This window comes from Cucurbita pepo, chromosome 20 (genome assembly GCF_057944985.1).
Source record: "Cucurbita pepo subsp. pepo isolate OVF chromosome 20, ASM5794498v1, whole genome shotgun sequence".
NCBI lineage: Eukaryota > Viridiplantae > Streptophyta > Magnoliopsida > Cucurbitales > Cucurbitaceae > Cucurbita > Cucurbita pepo.
Window position 1 is genome coordinate 534367 of NC_141817.1, and position 19370 is coordinate 553736.

General features: G+C 36.7%; 4 protein-coding genes across 4 annotated transcripts; 3 read left to right on the plus strand and 1 right to left on the minus strand.

The window, feature by feature from the left end:
• Nucleotides 1–4358: 4358 nt before the first annotated feature.
• On the plus strand, nucleotides 4359–5881 carry LOC111783320 (protein MIZU-KUSSEI 1). Its single transcript, XM_023664241.2, has 2 exons — nucleotides 4359–4441; nucleotides 4582–5881. The coding sequence occupies exon 2, from the start codon at nucleotides 4832–4834 to the stop codon at nucleotides 5612–5614; it is 783 nt and encodes a 260-aa protein (XP_023520009.2). The 5' UTR covers nucleotides 4359–4441; nucleotides 4582–4831; the 3' UTR covers nucleotides 5615–5881.
• Nucleotides 5882–6639: 758 nt separating this feature from the next.
• On the plus strand, nucleotides 6640–11867 carry LOC111783398 (DEAD-box ATP-dependent RNA helicase 51). Its single transcript, XM_023664324.2, has 12 exons — nucleotides 6640–7223; nucleotides 7686–7871; nucleotides 8411–8596; nucleotides 9022–9105; nucleotides 9342–9383; nucleotides 9535–9606; nucleotides 9690–9989; nucleotides 10421–10459; nucleotides 10572–10676; nucleotides 10901–10969; nucleotides 11066–11191; nucleotides 11478–11867. The coding sequence occupies exons 1-12, from the start codon at nucleotides 6768–6770 to the stop codon at nucleotides 11658–11660; spliced, it is 1848 nt and encodes a 615-aa protein (XP_023520092.2). The 5' UTR covers nucleotides 6640–6767; the 3' UTR covers nucleotides 11661–11867.
• A 148-nt stretch (nucleotides 11868–12015) lies between these two features.
• LOC111783650 (early nodulin-like protein 6) lies at nucleotides 12016–13072 on the minus strand. The gene is made up of 2 exons (XM_023664568.2): nucleotides 12685–13072; nucleotides 12016–12587 (listed from the first exon to the last, which is right to left on the minus strand). Exons 1-2 carry the CDS (start codon nucleotides 12881–12883, stop codon nucleotides 12256–12258), a joined length of 531 nt encoding a protein of 176 aa, XP_023520336.1. The 5' UTR covers nucleotides 12884–13072; the 3' UTR covers nucleotides 12016–12255.
• Nucleotides 13073–13673: 601 nt separating this feature from the next.
• Nucleotides 13674–19349, plus strand: LOC111783071 (C3HC zinc finger-like protein). Its single transcript, XM_023663949.2, has 7 exons — nucleotides 13674–14043; nucleotides 14262–14487; nucleotides 15602–15725; nucleotides 15844–16184; nucleotides 16476–17697; nucleotides 18228–18421; nucleotides 18847–19349. Exons 1-7 carry the CDS (start codon nucleotides 13940–13942, stop codon nucleotides 18940–18942), a joined length of 2307 nt encoding a protein of 768 aa, XP_023519717.2. The 5' UTR covers nucleotides 13674–13939; the 3' UTR covers nucleotides 18943–19349.
• The last annotated feature ends 21 nt before the right edge of the window (nucleotides 19350–19370 follow it).

A 19370-nucleotide genomic window follows, 5' to 3' on the forward strand; every position in this document is an offset into this window, starting at 1 on the left:
TTAAAAATCAAATTACACTAAATACGTATTCCAAACGTGTATTTGAATCTTCTTATTTTCTAAATATTTTTTTATAGTAATATTTAGTTATTAATATCCTTAAATCAAAATTATCCATATGACATATAGTTTATTTGAGTATTAAACATAAAGTGAAAGGAATTTGGTAAAAAGGCCTCGAAAATAAAATTAAATTATTAATACTTTCATAAAGTTTATAAAAGAGATTTGATTCCGTGCATGTGAATTTAGGGTTTTATGGAAATAACATATATGGATCTTAGTCAAACCTTTTGCGTTGACTCCATTATTCCACGTGGCACCCCCACATTGCAGCAAAGCCTTTTACCCCTCTTCCACGCCTCCTTGACGATCACGTACCAAAAAAAAAAAAAAAAAGGAAAAAAAAAACCCTTTAAATTTTAATTAATTAATTTGTTTGTTTCTTTGAAATATCCGACGGATTTTATATAAATTAATTAAATAAATAAAAATCTAAATGCTCCAAACTGGCCACGTCCTTCTATGGTGTTAACGATGGGATTTCAAAAGACGGCAAAATTGCACGGCCGGACGCCGGACGGAGCCGCCGCGTACGCGTTTTGTGGTATAAAACGTTGTCGTTTAACCAAGTGAAGCACATTGGAGACAAATATTAAGATTTAAATGTATATGCTGGAAAAAGTAATCTCTTATTATTATTATTTTTAAAACTATATAAATAAAACAATCTTTATGTCGGGTTGTACTTTCATGTAACGATAAAAATACAATAATGCATGTAACGTTTATTAATTGTTTAAGCTTAGAAAAATTCTATGAGGCTCTGTGTCAATTAATTTAATTTAAAAATGAGTATTATACTATAAGTTAATTTTTTTAATTATGGGACCATTCAAAGTGGTTGCGTGTAAATTATAAAATAATATATCTTTTGTTTATTTATTCATTTAATTTTTGTTCGGGATATTCTAAGGTGGCACTGAAATTGATAATTAAAAATATCCTTATTTTCTTTTATTTATTCGCTTTTAAATGAATTCGGTAACCCTCATTTTCTTACACTTATTTATTTATTTATATGTTTTGTTTCATATAAGTTTCAAATGACTTTTTATTATATGTTTTATATATTTATCCAAATTTACAAAGCCAAGAAATTGTCGTAAAAAATTCCATGGTCTCGACTTTGAGCGAGTTCCAGTTGGGTTATTGTTAATAATATTTAATACTAAATTATAGTTTATCATATATATCATATTTGATATTTTATTATAGGTAAACATCTCAATATTTGTCTTCTTAGCACAAGTATCTTTCTATATATTGTTCTTTCTAAGGTATTTTTATATATTGTTCTTTCCATTTATTACTATTTCTATATCCTTATAATTTATTTGATTATAAATAGAGAACTTTCACACATCATTTAGGTAGGGTGGATTAAGCAAACATTCTCAGTTATTGTATTCTTGAAGGGTCCAACGAAAAACTAGTACATTGATAATAGACTTAGAGAAATGCACTGCATAGAGTTGAATTCCCGAAATAGTCATGCCTCGTGTGAGATCCCGCATCAATTGAAGAGAAGAACGAAACATTCCTTATAAGGGTATAGAAACTTCCCCTAACATACGCATCTTAATGGGCCAAAGCGAACAAATGTTTGTTAGTGGTGAACTTGAGCTCTTACAAATGGTATCAAAGTCAAACACCAGACAGTGTACCAGCGAGGATGCTGGCCCACAAGTGGCCCACAAGGGGGTGGATTGTGAGATCCACCTTAGTTGGAGAGGAGAACAAAACATTTCTTATAAAGGTGTGGAAACCTTTTCTCAACAAACGCGTTTTAAAACTGTGAGGCTAACGCGATACGTAACGAACTAAAACAGATAATATCTACTAGCGGTGGACTTAGACTGTTGTAGATTTGTTTGAATCTAGTCGGGATGGGACAGGGGTAGGCAAATTGCAGGAATGAGGGGTTGGGTGAAGGAGTTGGGTGAGGGTTGTAGGGGCCTTATATGTATTGAATGGACAAGATTAAGCCTTCATTCAACTCTCACCATATAATAAAAACTTTCACATTAATGGACTGTGACAATCTTGAATACACATACTGCCTGCACCTTGTTTTATGTCATAACACATTAAAAAAATGATTGTTAAATGGACCAAATTCTTGATGGTTTCAATTCAAACTACTTCAAATTCCATCTACGTACCTATGTTTCTTTATTATGTAGGGACTACGAAAGCTATTTTAATTGATACGGAACATGGAGTTTCATTTCATTTATTTCACTCATTTTAAGTAGGAAAACCGGTAGAATATTGCTTTTAATTGCTTACACTCTCATATCAATCAAAAATCGCTAAGTTGTCGATAACATGTCTAAAGAGGAGGTGGGCTCCCTATAAATTTACCATCCTACCCACTAATGAACTATCAGGGGGCAAGCGAAAACTCGAATTGTTCGGCTCAATGGCTCCATAATACTCAATTTTATTAGGGTCAAGGATGGATTAAACCAATCATTAGTGCAAGCTGAGAAATAGACCACTACGTAATGACTAGCACTGTAGCTCAATGGATAGCCCTTCTGACTTATGCTCAGACATTCAAGTTAAAAAAAAAAAAAAAGTGAATATAGTAATAAATAAGTAAATAAATAAAAAGTCAAATTAATTAATGATTAATATTAAATGATTAGGTTACATTAATTTAAAAGAGAACAGTAGATAAAAGAGGCTATATGGTTAGGGAAAAAAACGAAAAAATTAATTAATTTAATTTATTTAATATTCATAAAGCACAATTCGAACTTTTCCTTGAAATAAATAAATAAATACAATTTTCAAACTTAACTAACTTTTTTAAGTTTGTAGGCAACTGGCAGAATCCCAACCCGGAACGCCAACTAATTTTATAAATAAACAAATTAAAAGGATTTTAAAAATTAAATTATAATTCATTTTTCAACGTCAATTTCTTCGTATTTTATTATATATAATTATTTTAAAATATTTGATGAGGATTTGTTGAATATATATATATATATATAATTATTTTAATATGATTAAAAATGGCTTGGCTCAAATCTTACCCAAACCAATTGCTGATCTCAAACTGCTTTGGCTTATCTACTTAGTGTAGCTGCTAAATGTCACGATCCATCTCCAAACAATTGCTTTTTTTAAACAAATAAAAATAAGACCTTACGTCATTTATTATACTTATGGCCCAATCCACAGAGCTAAAGCCCACATATCACGCCCCAGTTGGAATCAGAGCCCAGTGATAGGTAAGTGCAGTCGAAGGGGACATGTAGGCGTGTCCTTGGCGCCTGCAGAACCATCATGACCTCGTTCCCCGTTTTATGCTTACATCAACAATGGCTTCTCCATCCATGGCTCATTTTCCTCATCTTGCGTCTTCAACTGGTCGAGCTTTATCAAGACATGAGTGGAAGTAGTAAGCTTGGACACCCAATTGGACTTCCAAGGTGTGGATTGTGTAATCCACGAGAAATGAATGCGAGTGTGGACACTGGCCTTAACGTGAGTAGATTGTGAGATCCTACATCAATTAAAGAGAAACTAGTGACAACGAGGGCTTTGTAACCCAAAGATGGGTGGATTGTGAGTATTGAATGAAAGTCCCACGTCGACTAATTTAGGGAATGATGATGGGTTTTTATAATCTAAGAATACTATCTTCCTTGGCGTGAGGTCTTTTGGGAAAACCGGAAGCAAAGCCACGAGAGCTTATGCTCAAAGTGGACAATATTATACCGTTGTGGAGAGTCGTGTTCGTCTAACGGTAAGATCCCACATCAATTGGAGAGGAAAAACTAAGAGACATGGAACGAGTGCAAGGGGGTTGAGCCCCGAGGGTGAGTGGACAAGTGGATAGTGAGATCCCACCTCAATTGGAGAGGGAAAACTAAGACAGTGGACAAGTGGATAATGAGATCCCACCTCAATTGGAGAGGGAAAACTAAGACAGGGAACGAGTGGAGAGTGCAAGGGGGTTGAGCCCCGAGGGTGAGTGGACAAGTGGATAGTGAGATCCCACCTCAATTGGAGAGGGAAAACTAAGACAGGGAAGGAGTGTTGAGTCCCGAGGGTGAGTGGACAAGTGGACAGTAAAACATTAATTGGAGAGAGGGAAACGAGTGTCAACTAAGACATTGAACCTAGAGCTGAATCGAGAAGGGCCTATTGTAGAGGAGAATTACCTCTCTATCTATTTTGAACTATAAAGGTTGTAATGGAATCAACCGCAAAGGATTTAGTCAAATCATATAACGGCTATGTTTTTGTTTTTTTCAAAAAAGTTCCAACTTTTCATCTGCCTTCATCCTTGTGGCTCATTGAACTAGGAGGCGTCAGTTACAGAAGTTGATAGATGGAATGTAGACTCCAGAACCAGCAAAGGGTATGAGGTTTCAGATAAAAGCCTTGCGTCATCTCTTATCATACTCTGCATCTCCACAACACACAGCTCAGAATTCTTCAGAGGTTGCGTTTTCCGACCAATGTTCATAGTCTAACAGGGTTGTCTCCACTCTTTTGTAGGGTCTCGATCCTCGGCTCCCAGGCAGTCAAAACCCCTCCTAATCCCCTGTCTCTACCCACAAGAAAGTGAAAGAACACTCACTTTGTCTCCTCAGATTCCTTTTCTTTCCCATTTTTACATGTTTCCTGTGGGTCAGTGTGTGTTCCTTCTGTCAGGATTCTCTTGCCCTGCCTAGAAAATAAGGAACTTTGAGTACTGCCCCCACAGACATACCACATTAAACAGAAGAGCGCATAATCTTTCTCATTCATGGATTCCTCCTCCTCCAGAAGACACTTCCACTGGACCCAGAAGGTTGGGAGTCAAGAAGAAGACGATCCATGCCCACTCCCAACCCTCAAGCCCTCCTCCGAGCCCGTCGAGCTGGACCCAGAAGAGATCAAGAAGAAAAAAAACAGAGTCGTCTCTCCAGAGCCCCCACCAACAAGAAGGAAGATGCCAGGCGTAGCAGTTGCGCGGTTGCGTTCTGTTCTCGGGGTTTTTGCTAAAAATCGGTCGACCCTTTCACCGTGTCTGGGTTCACGAGTCATCGGAACCCTTTTCGGATCTCGGCGTGGGCATGTGCATTTTGCATTTCAAAGAGACCCCAACTCGGAACCAGCCCTTTTGGTAGAGCTAGCGACACCCATTGCTGGATTGGTAAAAGAAATGGCATCTGGGTTGGTCCGAATCGCGTTGGAATGTGATAAAGAGAAAGAAGGGGAAAAGAAAGCAGCGAGGCTGCTAGAAGAGCCTCTCTGGAGGACATTCTGCAATGGGAGGAAGAGTGGTTTTGCTACAAAGAAGGATTGTGGAGCTAAAGAGATGAAAATCCTCAAGGCCGTGGAGCCAATTTCAATGGGTGCAGGTGTTCTTCCAAGAAGCTATGAATCAGAGTCGCCTGAATCTGAAGCCGGTTCCGATGATGAAATCATGTACATGAGAGCCAAATTCGAGAGAATTGTGGGTTCTAAAGATTCGGAAGCTTTCTACATGGTGAACCCAGATAGCAATGGAACTCCTGAACTCAGTATCTATCTGCTTAGAGTCTAATATTAAGGTGCAGCCATGGAAGCTCTGGGTCAAGCCTTGGTGGAGCCTAGCTACATTTCTCCATAACCTTAGTGTATATGTATAGTTTTTTGTTTCGACCTTTATATTTGATAAGACAAGGTGGGTGTTGGAATCAAATGATTGTGTTTGCATTTTGGTTAAGTTTTTGTTCTTGTTTAACAGAGACTCCCCAATCAAGAACAGCATGTTACAACAGGAGCATTTGAATCGATGCTATTACTTATTGCAGGCAAGTGGTTTTACTATACACATAATCTATCCATACTTGTATCATCTTCTTTAATCATGTCATCTAGAATGATTTTCTAAGATGAATCGTGAGAAAATTTGAAGAACTCAAGGATCCCATTTAAATCAGAGCTCATTTGTGTGGGTGTTGGATGTTGATATAAATCGTCATTCGTCTGTCTAAAGTGTCAACACAACGAAGAAAACTTGCATCTAGCCCGGCTTGATGTCTCCAAATTTGCCCAAACATGTCCCGTGTCACCGTCATATTTATCTAAGGTGTATTGCCTATGCCTTAAAAAAATGTGTTGTGACACGCTGCTTGCGTTTTTAACGATTGCAACTCACGTGCTTAATCCACAACATTTTGATTTTCGAGTTAAATTATAATTTAACTACTCAGATTTTTTCATATTTTTCCGTAGAAAAGCTAGGAAGTAATTTTTATATATATAAATAAAAAGAATCTGAAAAAAAAGTATTAAAAAAAAAATCTTGGATTTTATATAAAATTTAAATTAACAGGTGGTAGTTTTGATTTAAAAAAAATTGTTTGAAAATACCTCGTAATTATAATCTTTGAATTGGGGTATTTTAGTAATTTAATAAATCGAATTAAAAGAAGTTTTGCCATTTATCCAATAAATATTTTCCAAAACGTGCCACGTGGAATGAATTGAGGCCCAAGAGCCCATAATTGAATTTAAACAGTCCAAGTTGTCGGCCCAAATGTTCGCCTAGCGAAGTTGTTCAAGTTGTTCAACTCCGGGGGCTCAGGTTTTAGCTGATAAACCCTAGAAAACCTGAGTGGCTTAAATCCCACTTGCTTAGCGAGGTATTGACCTCTTCTCTTCACTGCTTGTGTTCTAAATTCTAGGGAGATTCATCACCTTGAAGTCAATCCATGGTTGCACTGGACGAGAAAGTTCCCTCTTCATCAGAGGTTGATGCAATGGACAAAAGGCGCAAGAGGAAGAGACCAAAGAAAAATCTTCCTTCAACGGGTGCTGAAGAATCGGAACCTCAAAATCCAATGAAAGCTGAAGAAGAAGGGGAAGGAGATGCTGAAGGTAATGTATCAAAGGAGAAAGTGAAAAAAGGTGAGAAGATGAACAAGAAGAAGAGGAAGACGAAAAAGAAGGGCGAGTTGGAGGAGGAAGGACATGAAACTGCTAATGATGATGAGGGAGAGGATGGCGTGGATGGGAAAGTTGAGAAGGATGAGGAGAAAGTGAACGAGAAAAAGAAGGTTAAGACTGGTGGCTCAGGAATTATGAGTACAGTTGCATTTGATTCGCTTGAATTGTCGGAGAAAACTCTCCGGGCGATTAAAGACATGGGATTTCAGCATATGACTCAGGTGAGATTTCTGATTAGGCGGTTTTGTTGTCAAATATTCGCGCCAATTTTTTTGTTTGATAGAGAGAGATTTTCTATGTACAATTTACTTTTTGGCGTTCCATTCTTGTTCGGTTGTTTACATCGTTACGGTAAATGTAGAGATTGAATTCAATTTCAATTAAGGGTAGAACTTTTGCTGATAACTATTTAACCCGAAGTACGCAAGTCGCAAGTACGGGATGCTGAAAAAAAAAATCTAATGATATCCAATGTTTTGATGTTAACTATAAATAATATGTAATGGGGTAAACTTAACACTCGAATATGGGTTGGAGTTCTTTTAATGAATCTTGTTAGGCTTCTCTTTTAGATGTGGATATGTTGAAACATTGATTTATATCTTTTATTCGGTTTAAAATGTAGTAGCAAACTAATATATGGACTTGCGTAATATCTAATTTTCCTGACTTTATGAATGCAGATTCAAGCCAGAGCAATTCCACCTTTTCTGACTGGCAAAGATGTTCTTGGAGCCGCAAGGACTGGATCCGGGAAAACCCTTGCCTTTCTTATACCAGCTGTTGAACTACTCCATCACATCAGCTTTACTCCTCGTAATGGAACTGGTGTTATCGTTATTTGCCCAACACGGGAGCTTGCAATGCAGGTTGGTAGAATTTTCCCCCTTGCCCGTATTATTACTTTTTAATGTTAGCTATCAATGTCTCCTCATATTGGTGCTGAAGGAGCTTACATTTTTTTTTTCTTTTTTTTTTTTCCAAAAGGGCTTGATTTTGTATCAGTAGAAAGAAGAATTATAATTATAAAGATAAAAAGTAATTTATGAATCTCAACTCAGATTCATTCTCTAGATCTATCTTCAAAAATTCTATTTTTTTTAAAAAATGAAGTAAGAACTTCATTCACGAATGAAAAGTTCCAAGAGGGAAAATAAAAATCTCTCTAAGCTTGATTACAATAAACGAATCACAAAAACAAAATTCTTAGAAGTATAATACGAACTCCCCTTTTATATAAAAACCTATGGCATACGGCTAACCCCAGAAAAGCAAACCCAAACACACTTTTAATATGCATAAGAAGCAGCTCGATCACTAACAACCTTTTTCTTGTTGTCTTCCTTCAACCTTCCTTACATTCAACTCTCTTGATATTATTACTGACTGACCATTTTCAATAATTCAGACACATGATGTGGCAAAAGAGCTTCTCAAATATCATTCACAGACACTTGGCCTTGTTACTGGTGGTTCTAGCCGACAAGCTGAGGCAGATCGTATTTCAAAGGGGGTCAATCTGTTAATAGCAACCCCTGGTCGACTTCTTGACCATCTTCAACATACCAAGAATTTTGTGTTTAAAAATTTGAAGGTAAGGTGGTCTATGTTTCATTTGCTTGCCATTATTGACGTATTTTGTTGGAAATATTTTTATCAGTACCAAGTAAAGATTGGATTCTTTAAATTTTGTTGCTAGCAGCTACGGTTCTGAACTTGTTCCTGCCAGCATGTGGTCTGCTTCTCATGTGCTCTGTTTTTTTTTTTTTTTTTTTTTTTTTTTGTGTTATTTTTTTCAATATCAATTTTTTGGATAAGAAACTCCTTCATTGATAATAGACGTATATATTAATTAAGTTGGTTTTTATCACCTCTAAAAGATTTTTTAATTTCCATTTCCTATTCTTGATGACTAGAATTTGCATCTGAATAACTCATCAAATTATGTTGGTAATTTCCTGTATGTAATCCTCACTCTTATGAATGTGTACATTCTTTTCTTTCTAAACTTCTTTGCAGTGCCTCATAATTGATGAAGCGGACAGGATATTGGAAACCAATTTTGAGGAGGAAATGAAACAAATTATAAGGCTCCTACCAAAGGTATGACTATTCTTTTTTTTTTTTTTTTTTTTTTAAATTTATATATATATATACTATGGACCCTTTTCAAGACTGTCGTATTAATTATTAAAAGTTGCCACATCATCTGGTTTTCCTTAGCAAATGAGGTTAAAGTAGTTTGAGTAGGAGTGCGCTATTATTATTATGGTTCGGTCATTCTTTTCCTTGTGCAATGCTGTAATCTGATGGTATTTTAATTTGAATCAAATTTGCAGAATAGACAGACTGCTTTATTCTCAGCAACCCAAACTCAAAAGGTTTGTGCATTGCATCGAACTTTTATACTTCTTCTCTTCTACCATAATGTGAATGCAGTTATCATCTTATGATCTTCCATTTCTTTGTTCACGAGAATTGATTTTGGTTCTCTCTATCCCCACCAATCCCCCCAACAAAATAAAATAACAGGTTGAAGACCTTGTTCGCCTGTCTTTTCAGTCAACTCCTATTTATATTGATGTAGATGATGGAAGAACAAAGGTAACATGATCTACTGTTTATATATGTTAATTTAATCTATAATTCCTTGCTTCTAATTGAGCGAATTACATATGTTTTTGTAGGTCACTAGTGAGGGGTTGCAACAAGGTTATTGTGTTGTGCCCAGTGCTAAAAGATTCGTTCTTCTATATTCCTTCTTGAAGAGAAATTTATCTAAGAAAATTATGGTCTTCTTCTCGTCTTGTAACTCCGTCAAATTCCATGCGGACCTTCTTAGATACATTAAGGTCGATTGCATGGATATTCATGGAAAACAAAAGCAGCAGAAGAGAACTTCTACCTTCTTTGCCTTCAACAAGGCCGAAACGGGGATCCTACTATGTACTGATGTTGCTGCACGTGGACTTGACATCCCCGCTGTTGTAAGTTATCTTCTTTTTTCTTCTCCCAATGTAAACGATTAAAGTTGTATTTCCTTGTTGATCATAATTTCTTACAAATCATGATAATATTTATTTTTTATAAATGGAAATTCTCTATTAGGCTTTTATTTTCTTGGCTTTTTGTAAGGTCGGTAATCAATCAACTTACATCTTGACAGCACCTGCATCTACATACTAGTGCATATCCTCTCTTCTTCTTCTTCTTCTTCTTTTTTTTTTGTGTGTGTGTGTGTGTCTGTGTGTTCCTTCGCTGTATTTTTTCGCATCTATTTTCATTGTAGGCTGGCATATTGAATAATGCTTATTAAAATTACTGAGTTAAAGGATAATAATGGTATTACATTTCTTAAAGCCATTTAGCTTAATACATATATCTCATTGATTCTCTATGCTCATTTCGAATGTCTCAGGATTGGATTGTGCAGTATGATCCTCCAGATGAACCCAAGGTGCCTCTTTTTCCTTAATTATGTTCACTTCTCATTTATTATCCTTGTCATTCCAATACTATTTTGTTACTAGGTAATTCTATACAACGTTGTGTGAAATTGTTGCTTTCAGGAATATATTCACAGAGTTGGTCGAACAGCTCGAGGCGAAGGTAGCAAAGGAAATGCCCTACTTTTCTTGATTCCTGAAGAGCTTCAATTTCTTCGCTATTTAAAGGTGTGGTATTTTCCCTAAAAATTGATATTGAATCGTAGTTGGGATAAATTATCTTTTTCTCATGGGTTGAGTAGTATTAGAGGAAGAGCAAAAACAAACAAAGCTAGAATTCCATACAGTTTTGCTAATGTCTAAGCATGGCAGCTTTGCAAACAATCTCCTGTAATTCACTAGTGTTTGCCTTTTCTTTAGTTTGATTGTGGTTCATGTTCCTCTATTGTCAGGAAGCAAAAGTTCCTGTCAAAGAGTATGAGTTCAGTGATAAGAAATTAGCCAACGTGCAGTCTCATCTGGTAATTTCCCTGTCCTCTAAAGCGCAGGCACATGAATATGAAATTTTAATCATCCATTGATTTTAATCCTGGAATCTCTTGAATTGAATGATGCAGGAAAAGCTGGTTGGGAGCAATTATTATTTGAACAAGTCCGCTAAGGAAGCTTACAGATCCTATTTATTAGCTTACAATTCACACTCTATGAAAGATATTTTCAACGTCCACCGCCTTGATCTACAGGTTCTGATCTTAACTTCCTTTCATCTATAACCCATATAACGAAATCTCCCCACGCATGCATACTATGATAATTTGCCGATGAGCCATATTCTTCCAACATCTTAGTGAGGAGCTTCGCTAACTAAAATTTGGTGGATATATGTTCAACAAATTAGTCTTTGTTCATTTGGAAATGATTGTATTATGTCACATCTTGAAGCTTACTCTGCTAGACATCGATGAGTAGATAATAGGGAAGAATGTTTCTATATATTTCACTTCACCTTATATAACTGTATGTCAACAGGCGATTGCTGCTTCATTCTGCTTTTCCAACCCTCCAAAGGTCAACCTTAACATCGACAGCAGTGCCTCAAAATTCAGGAAGAAAACGCGCAAAGTAGAAGGGAGCAAAAACCGATTCAGTGAGAGCAACCCTTATGGGAGGAAGAATGGCGATGAGGATGAGAGACAATTTGTAAGATACTAACTGTAACTGCTGTGAGTCACACCATTTCATAGCTGAGAAAATTATTATTCTGTCCTGAGTGATTCATTTATTTGCTGATGATGTTCCTAAAATAGTCTGGTAACCAGATGCGATTTTGTATCCTAATATTCATAGCCTAAGAAAAGTTTTGACGCTGGGAAGGTGACTTGTTGATTACATTGTAATGCAAGATTTTGGAAACTGAAACCGAACCCGACTATAATTTCTCAGTAACTGAGCCTACCAACTTCTTCTTAATACTTTAAGAACTCTCAGTTACACTTGTTAGAATATCGTTGAGCGATGAAGCTCATTTAGAGATTATTATTCAATATCGTTCAGCGATCCCCAATTCAGCTACAGTTCTTACTCTTAGCTTCGCACATCGATGTTGCACACAGACAAATTGGAAGAAAAACCAGAGCAGAACTCGCAATTCATTCATAGCTTAAGAATTTTTTTAAAAAAATAATTTGATGATAAATGAATCGAACCAATCCCATTCCCTCCTAACACCTAATCCAAGAAAACAAAAAAACGAACATAGCCTCCCTAAAATACCCAACACAGCATTCTAGACGACATAACAAATCATTCAAATAAACAGAAACGAAGCAACGAACATGAAGAACATCCCCAAGATTGGAGATGAAACAGAGAGTAAATTAGCTGCAGCAGCTTTCTTGGTATCATGGGGTGGAGGAGTGGGTGGGTGAGGAGGGCTGACAGGTTCCAACACTTTGATTATCATTCTCTGACCTTTTTGACAATGCCCCGTAACCCCACTGATGAAATAGAACAGCCCTGGTCTGTCAAGTTTCACAACACTGTTGCCACTGTTGTCATAAAACAGAGGCTTCGAAGAAAGGCACTCCTTGTACTCTTCCTCCGTCACCACCATCACCGAATCCTTCTTGTATCTGAAATCTAACAGCATCAAAGTAACACAAAATCACAGGTGAAGCTAAAATTCGAGATGGGTATTGGAAAAAACAACTTATTTTGCAGCTTTTTGTGTACTTACTGACAGTGTCATGAACAGAGAATCTATTACGGGAGGCCCATTTGTTGTATTTGCCAGTTTCTTTTGAATCAGGGACTTCCCATCCATCATCATCGCCGACGAGGAATTCGGTGCAAACCGCGGAGAAGAAGTGGAAGGAGAGGAGGAAGAGGAGGAGGAAAGCTTTGAAGGAAGCAGAACAGAGGAGGAGGAAAGCCATGGTTTTGTGAGGGAGCAGAGGTGTGAGTGAAATGAGGGATTCTGGAAATCAAATTCAAATGCGTTAATAAATAGAGAGAAAAAAGGAATGAGTTGGTTGGAAATGGAGAGTCGTGGAGGAACTCAACAGATTTTGGCGGTCACCGTGAAGAAAGGGATTCCCTTTGAATTGCTATAAACTGTTTCGCCCTCTCTGTAGTTGAGTTACAACGACGGTAATATTTACAATAACAAAAGAAAAAAAAAAAAAAAATTAAATTCCTACGATTTTATTCATGAGTTTTTTTTACTAACTCTTAATTAATTAATTAAACATAATTATGACGTGGAATTTCATAAATTAATATTAATAATAATAAAAAACTAATATAATTAATGTAATTATAAATCCATTAATAGAGATTAACACAAATGACTAAAAGAAGCATAAACGAAAACTCACTAGTGAAAGTGTCGAATCTCGAAGATTAGAGATTAAATATAAACTGCACTCAAATTCAAAGATAATGTTTGATATTTTGAAATTTAGGGATTAAAACAAATTAAATTTAGGTTCGTAGATAAAAATATAACGTTTTGACTGAAACGTTCATACTATGCTTTGTTTTGATGTTTGAATTATGTTAGGAGATTTTCGTAAAATGGTATGATTTCGTAATATGATTTTAATAGGGTAATCAGTGGATTTATGTATTTAATTAGATCCAAAAGAAATACTATAAAACAAATATTATCAAATATTAATAATTTAGTTTTAAAAAAGCTCAATATCATCAAATCAACGGCGTTGATGCAAATTACAGATGGTGCCATAGCCGTCCGTATAAAATGTGAGGGCGCCGAGTCGGAGACGGAGAGATAGACCGATTGATACTACGTTCAGTGGCCGACGCTGAGCAGACAGAGGGAAGGAAGGACGTACGAGAGAATTTTGCCGAAGGCCTCGATTCGCAGTAGCTTTGTTTCTTTGCCGCACGCAAGTCTCAATTTTCCATCGATAATCTGATTTGCGTAAACTTGGAAGAATCGGGAACGAGATTGCTTCTAGAATCAATCGATGTCGCAGGATTCGGAGAAGAGGTTTCATTCCATCATGGACAAGCTCTTTCAGAATGCACCAGCCACTCCAAACTCAAATTCTGCATCTTCCCCGTCCTCCAGGTTTTTTCGCTGCTCTTTTGTTTTCTTAGCTCATTGTGTGTTTTTCGTTTATGTTAGTTATTGTGAAGATGAAAGCAGAAGTTGATTTTAGCTAGCGTCTGTCTTTTTGGTTTGTCAACAGGCTAAATTTGTGATTGTTCATCCTTTTCTGAGTGATGGTTTAAAATTGTTTAACATGACTTTTTTTTTTTTTTTTTTTTCTTTTTTTCAAATGCCAGTCCATCCGGAGGACAATTGTCGAGAGGAAGAAAACGGCCATATTCTTCATCTGCTCTGGTAGTGGGAGAGCTGAGGACAAAAAGTGATGTAATTGAGGCATTGCAGAAGCATTCTGCAGCTTCTGCTGGATCCTCTGATGCTCCGTTATGCAGGCCTTGGGACCGTGGAGATCTTTCTAAAAGACTAACCACATTCAAGTCGATGACATGGTTTGGTAAACCTAAGGTTTGGTTCAGCCTTCCACTTTCTTAACGTTTTATGAATATTTCTCGTACTTTCAATTTTCAGTTTTGTAGTGTTTGTGCTTATTTGATTGGTTGAGGGATGTTTTACATGGTTCATAGTCTTGGATTTTCCTTGGAAATATATGTTATTATTCAATTCTGTTTTCTTATTATATAGTAGAGTTCAGCTGAATCCCTTTTTTTATTTGTGCTGAAGACATAGGTGTCCTTCTCCCCATTGATCACAGTTTTAAAGTTTTGGTTGAGGTGGAGGTCACATTTCATGATACACTTTAGGAAATATTTATTAGGGCAAGGGGGAACAGGATCGGGTTGACAATGTCTTCTGATTCTTTATAATAGATTAACCGCATTCATATCAATGACAATGTTTTCTGATTCAACTACACCCTCTGTCTATTGGAAATGAATTCATTTCTTCTCTGGTTAGGAAATTAATATAGAGCAATCAGGGTCAGATTGAAAATATTTTATCACTCAACTATTCTTGCAATTGGAAATGATATTTTGTAGGCTATGCACTGTTATTTAACGTGTTTTTTATTAGGTTGTTATCTCATACTCTTCTGGCATACTATAATATTCAAATTCACAACACTTTTTCTCTACTAATTTCTCAGAAACTCATCACTACTTTTGCCTTCGCATAAAGGAAACTCCGGATGCCAAACCTTTTGTATCATTTTTTATCACACTTTTTTTTTTTTTTTCTGCATAATCCTTCTCTTTCTCTCCATACTCTTTCAGTCATACAGAAGTCTCTTCCTCTTTCCCTGCAAGTAATCTCTTTCTAATATTTATGTATAGGATCAGTTTTTCGCACAGTATAACATTTCTTTATGATGAATTTCTGTATTCTTGCTATGTTTCTCTATGAGTTGGGATTTGTTTCAGGGAACTTCTATTTTATCTTCCTAGGTTTTCATATTTATTTTCTTATCAATTTATTTGGAGAGAGTATATGGGTTTTAAATGTAGTTTGCAAATATCTGATTTTATATATATATATTTTTCTTTTTCTTTGCTATGTAGAACATATACACAGTTTGGACATTCTTTGATTCTAATATTAGAAATTTTTATATCTTCCATAGGTGGTAAATCCTATAAATTGTGCTAGAAGAGGTTGGATCAATGTAGATATGGATACTATTGCCTGTGAATCGTGCGGAACACGTCTCCTTTTCTCTACTCCATCTTCCTGGAATCAGCAACAAGGTATGATTCTCTACCACATACATGTAGTACTGAAAGATTGTGACACATTTGACTCTAGTTTTCTTTCTTTTTTTCCTTTTCACTTAAGATGAATTGTTTTCTGTTTTGCCCCCCTCAGTTGAGAAGGCCGCTTTGGTATTTAGCTTAAAGTTGGATAATGGGCACAAGTTACTCTGTCCCTGGATAGATAATGCCTGTGATGAAGCATTGGCTAATTTTCCTCCTACTCCTCCTCCAACTTTAGTTAATAAATTTAGGGAGCGCTGTTCTATGTTATTACATCTTTCAGCTCTCCCTGCTATTTCGCCTTCATTTGTCAAATGGATGAAGAGTCACCACCTCAAGAAATTTCTTGAAGAATTATCCTTGGAGGAATTCGGTAATGAGTCTCATAAAAAATCTGAAATCGAGTACCTAGGAGATGGACAGGACTCAGAAACTGCTAAAGTATATTATCAGGTTTTGCTCTTGTTCCATCAATATCTACATCTGCTCGTTCCAGTAATGCTAACAAATCTTCTTACGAGTTTACCATTGTCATTTATTTTATTCTCAACCTTTGCCAATCTTTCTGAGCTTGGCTTTATATTTTAGTAAAACTTAGGACCAATACTGGTGATAAAATGGTATGACTCTTGCATTTTCCCGTAAACATAACAGATTTGTTTTTTCCCTGTAATTCTTGAAAAAAAAAAAAAAAAAAGTTCTCTCTGGTTCTCGGTGAAGTGAACAAAATTTAAAATATTGCAGGCTCTAAAGCTGATTAGCTTGTTTGGATGGGAACCTCGTTCACTGCCGTATGTAGTTGACTGCAAGACAGGGTCCGACCAATCTCTCAATAAATCCACCAATTTGGTTTCACATCCTACTGTCGATCTATACACTGCTGCCATCAAAGAAAATGTAGATGGGAATAGAATTGCTGAAATTTCAAGTGAACTGCAATCTCAGCCCAATTCTGTTGTTTTAGATTGCCGGCTCTGTGGAGCTAGCGTTGGATTATGGGCATTCCACACAATTCCTAGACCTGTGGAAATCATCAGATTGGTTGGACCCACTGAATTGAACAGTGAGTCAGGCACTCATGATTCAGGCAATAAAAGTGTCATCAATCAAGCAGGTATTGCTAATGTTGAAATGTCAAAATTTACTTCAACAATTGCAGGGGGACCTACCCCTGCACGACAGAGTTTCAAGGCCACCATCACTTTGCCTGTTATTGGCCAAAATTTGAGGGCGAGGTTATTCAATGATGAAAAAATTAGTGATCGGATGTATACTGACCAAGAAATGGTCCAAGCCAATTCCTTGGATAAAAATATGTTACAAGATAGCAAAAGCAACGAAGATAGCACCCTTACTGGACAAATTGATCAGCAGAATCAAACACTTGATCCTAGATGCAGTACTTCTGGTGATGATCAGACCCCTTTGTCGGAAGGTATGAGTGTTACTGATCAGGGAACCTTACCTGAATCTTGTTTGAATGGTTCAACTGAGGAAACTCAAGTAAAGAGGACAGAGATTGTTCCTGCTCAGGAAATTGAAGTGGTGGAGAATGCTGAGGATTCAATACAGTCGGATTCTGGTAACAAAGCAGAAGATCTGCATCGTGGCCCTTCTCCAGTCAAAAAGTCTTTGATGTCAACAGATGCTGTTATGATCACAAGTAGTGAATGCAGTGAAAAGAAGTTTCCTTCTGATGTCTCGGACCGGTGTGATCCACAACAGGTTTCAGAAAATGATACCTCAAATAGCAAAGAGGTTTCTTTGGACTTACAGGTGACCCCATATAAATCTTCGTGCCCTGAAGTTGATACAAATACAGATATTGCCAGTGAGAACGAATCAACAAAAGACAAACTTTGTTCTGATAACCACAATACCTCAGAAAACCAGGACCATGAAGGAGGTGATGCGAATGACAAAGTGAATACGTCTGTGAACAGCGAGCATATTGGCCATGGTGGAGGTACGACATACTCTTAATCCTTCTTTTTCCACGAATGGTGCAGCATATTTATAGACTCTCTAGTTATCATGGCCATGGGTAAGACAGCCTCTAAGATACTGGGTGGCTTCATGCTTTAATTCTGTGGTATTGGCTGAAGTGCAATAGTTATTGAAGTTAATTGTTTACATGAACAATTTCGAGTGGAATAAGTTGAGAGGTAACTTGTCTATGAGCTTGCTTTCTGAACGATAGTTGGCTTGTTTCTTAAACTGAATACTGGGGGAAATCGTTTAGAAGAGAGCTATTTCCCTATTGATGCCTGAACATTAGCATAATGTGTCAAATGTTAGACTGATTGAGTAGGCATTCTGTATATAATTTATCCTAGACTAGCCTTGCAACTGGCTAAACAACCAACAAGTTAAATTAATCAACCCAGTTTCTGTATTTTTGTCATGCAAGTTCATACCCTTAGTGTTGTCCTTCCCAAGTCATATTATTTTGAAGTGATAAATCATATTTTATTACTTTTACATTATTCTTTGCAGAGGATTATCACAAGGGTGTTCCGTCAGGTGGTGTAACGGAGTTCGATCCAATCAGGCAGCATAGGCATTTTTGTCCTTGGATTGCCACAGGAAATGTGGCACCTGGTTGGAAACTAACCCTAACTGCTTTACAGCGTGAAAATAGCTCTTCACCACATTCACCTAAGAACTCTCCATCAGCGTCTCTTATTAAGGTACGTATGTAAGAACGTCTAGTGATATTTTTTGAGCAAGGTAGATGTTCACTTATCTATATTATGATGCACAAGAGTCGTGACACGGTAGATTGGTTTTGTCAGTACCTTTTTGGCCTTTATTTGTTATTAGAAATGGTAGCATGATTTTGAATAAACCATGGTGTAGACTGAACTTGCGTTGGAACAATTTCAGTAATCTGGGTCCCCCGTAGTTAATCCATAGCATTCACTGATAATTATTGGAGCAGTCTGCCACTCCATGGGATATAGTTTATCCATATATTCTATTCTTGGATTTTCAACCTTCTGCTCTTAAATATGCCCTATTGTAGTTTTGCCCTTGTGTGCACATGCACAGGGGACTTTCTTTATTATGACTTTCATCTCAAGGGAATCACTGCAAACTGTGTTTACTTTTCCAGGTCGATGACCCGGTTACATCGGTTCGAAATCTATTCACATCTTCTGCAAAGAAATTGAAAAGCAGTCTAGTTTCCAACGAGAGCACCAAGCGCTAGCTAGATGGCCTTCAATCACATATAAAACGGATCGAGCTTCCGGGATTGAATTGCTGCCTCTTCTGAGGTATGGGGTACACTCTTTGACAGATGGTTTTCATGCCATGCCGTTCCCAATTGATATACTTCTACAATGAATGCATCTGCTGTTTGTATTATTCTCTATTTGTTCTTGAACTAGTTATGGGATTTTGTAGTAGTGAAGTGTTTTGACTTGGCCTCTATTGGCAGCTTGTAGTTTTTTGGACCATAGAATTGAATTAGAGTGACAAGTGAAGAGCTGAGTTTATAGTCATAAAATTTGTACATTTTTAACGACTGGCTGCCAATATGAGCATAGTACATTAGTAATTGATATGTACTCCTTCCTTTGAGGTCGAAAGTTCAAACTTTCATATCCAGAAAACTTATTTGTATACATGGATGGA

Excerpts from the sequence above, each read along its gene's own strand:
- LOC111783320 (XM_023664241.2), top strand. The coding sequence starts at position 4,832 with ATGGATTCCTCCTCCTCCAGAAGACACTTCCACTGGACCCAGAAGGTT.
- LOC111783071 (XM_023663949.2), top strand. The coding sequence starts at position 13,940 with ATGTCGCAGGATTCGGAGAAGAGGTTTCATTCCATCATGGACAAGCTC. Across the intron at positions 14,044-14,261 it reads GCATCTTCCCCGTCCTCCAG|TCCATCCGGAGGACAATTGT; the intron begins GTTTTTTCGCTG and ends TTCAAATGCCAG. Across the intron at positions 15,726-15,843 it reads TTCCTGGAATCAGCAACAAG|TTGAGAAGGCCGCTTTGGTA; the intron begins GTATGATTCTCT and ends TGCCCCCCTCAG.
- LOC111783398 (XM_023664324.2), top strand. The coding sequence starts at position 6,768 with ATGGTTGCACTGGACGAGAAAGTTCCCTCTTCATCAGAGGTTGATGCA. Across the intron at positions 10,460-10,571 it reads ATCCTCCAGATGAACCCAAG|GAATATATTCACAGAGTTGG; the intron begins GTGCCTCTTTTT and ends TGTTGCTTTCAG. Across the intron at positions 10,970-11,065 it reads CCAACGTGCAGTCTCATCTG|GAAAAGCTGGTTGGGAGCAA; the intron begins GTAATTTCCCTG and ends TGAATGATGCAG.
- LOC111783650 (XM_023664568.2), bottom strand. The coding sequence starts at position 12,883 with ATGGCTTTCCTCCTCCTCTGTTCTGCTTCCTTCAAAGCTTTCCTCCTC. Across the intron at positions 12,588-12,684 it reads CTCTGTTCATGACACTGTCA|ATTTCAGATACAAGAAGGAT; the intron begins GTAAGTACACAA and ends TGATGCTGTTAG.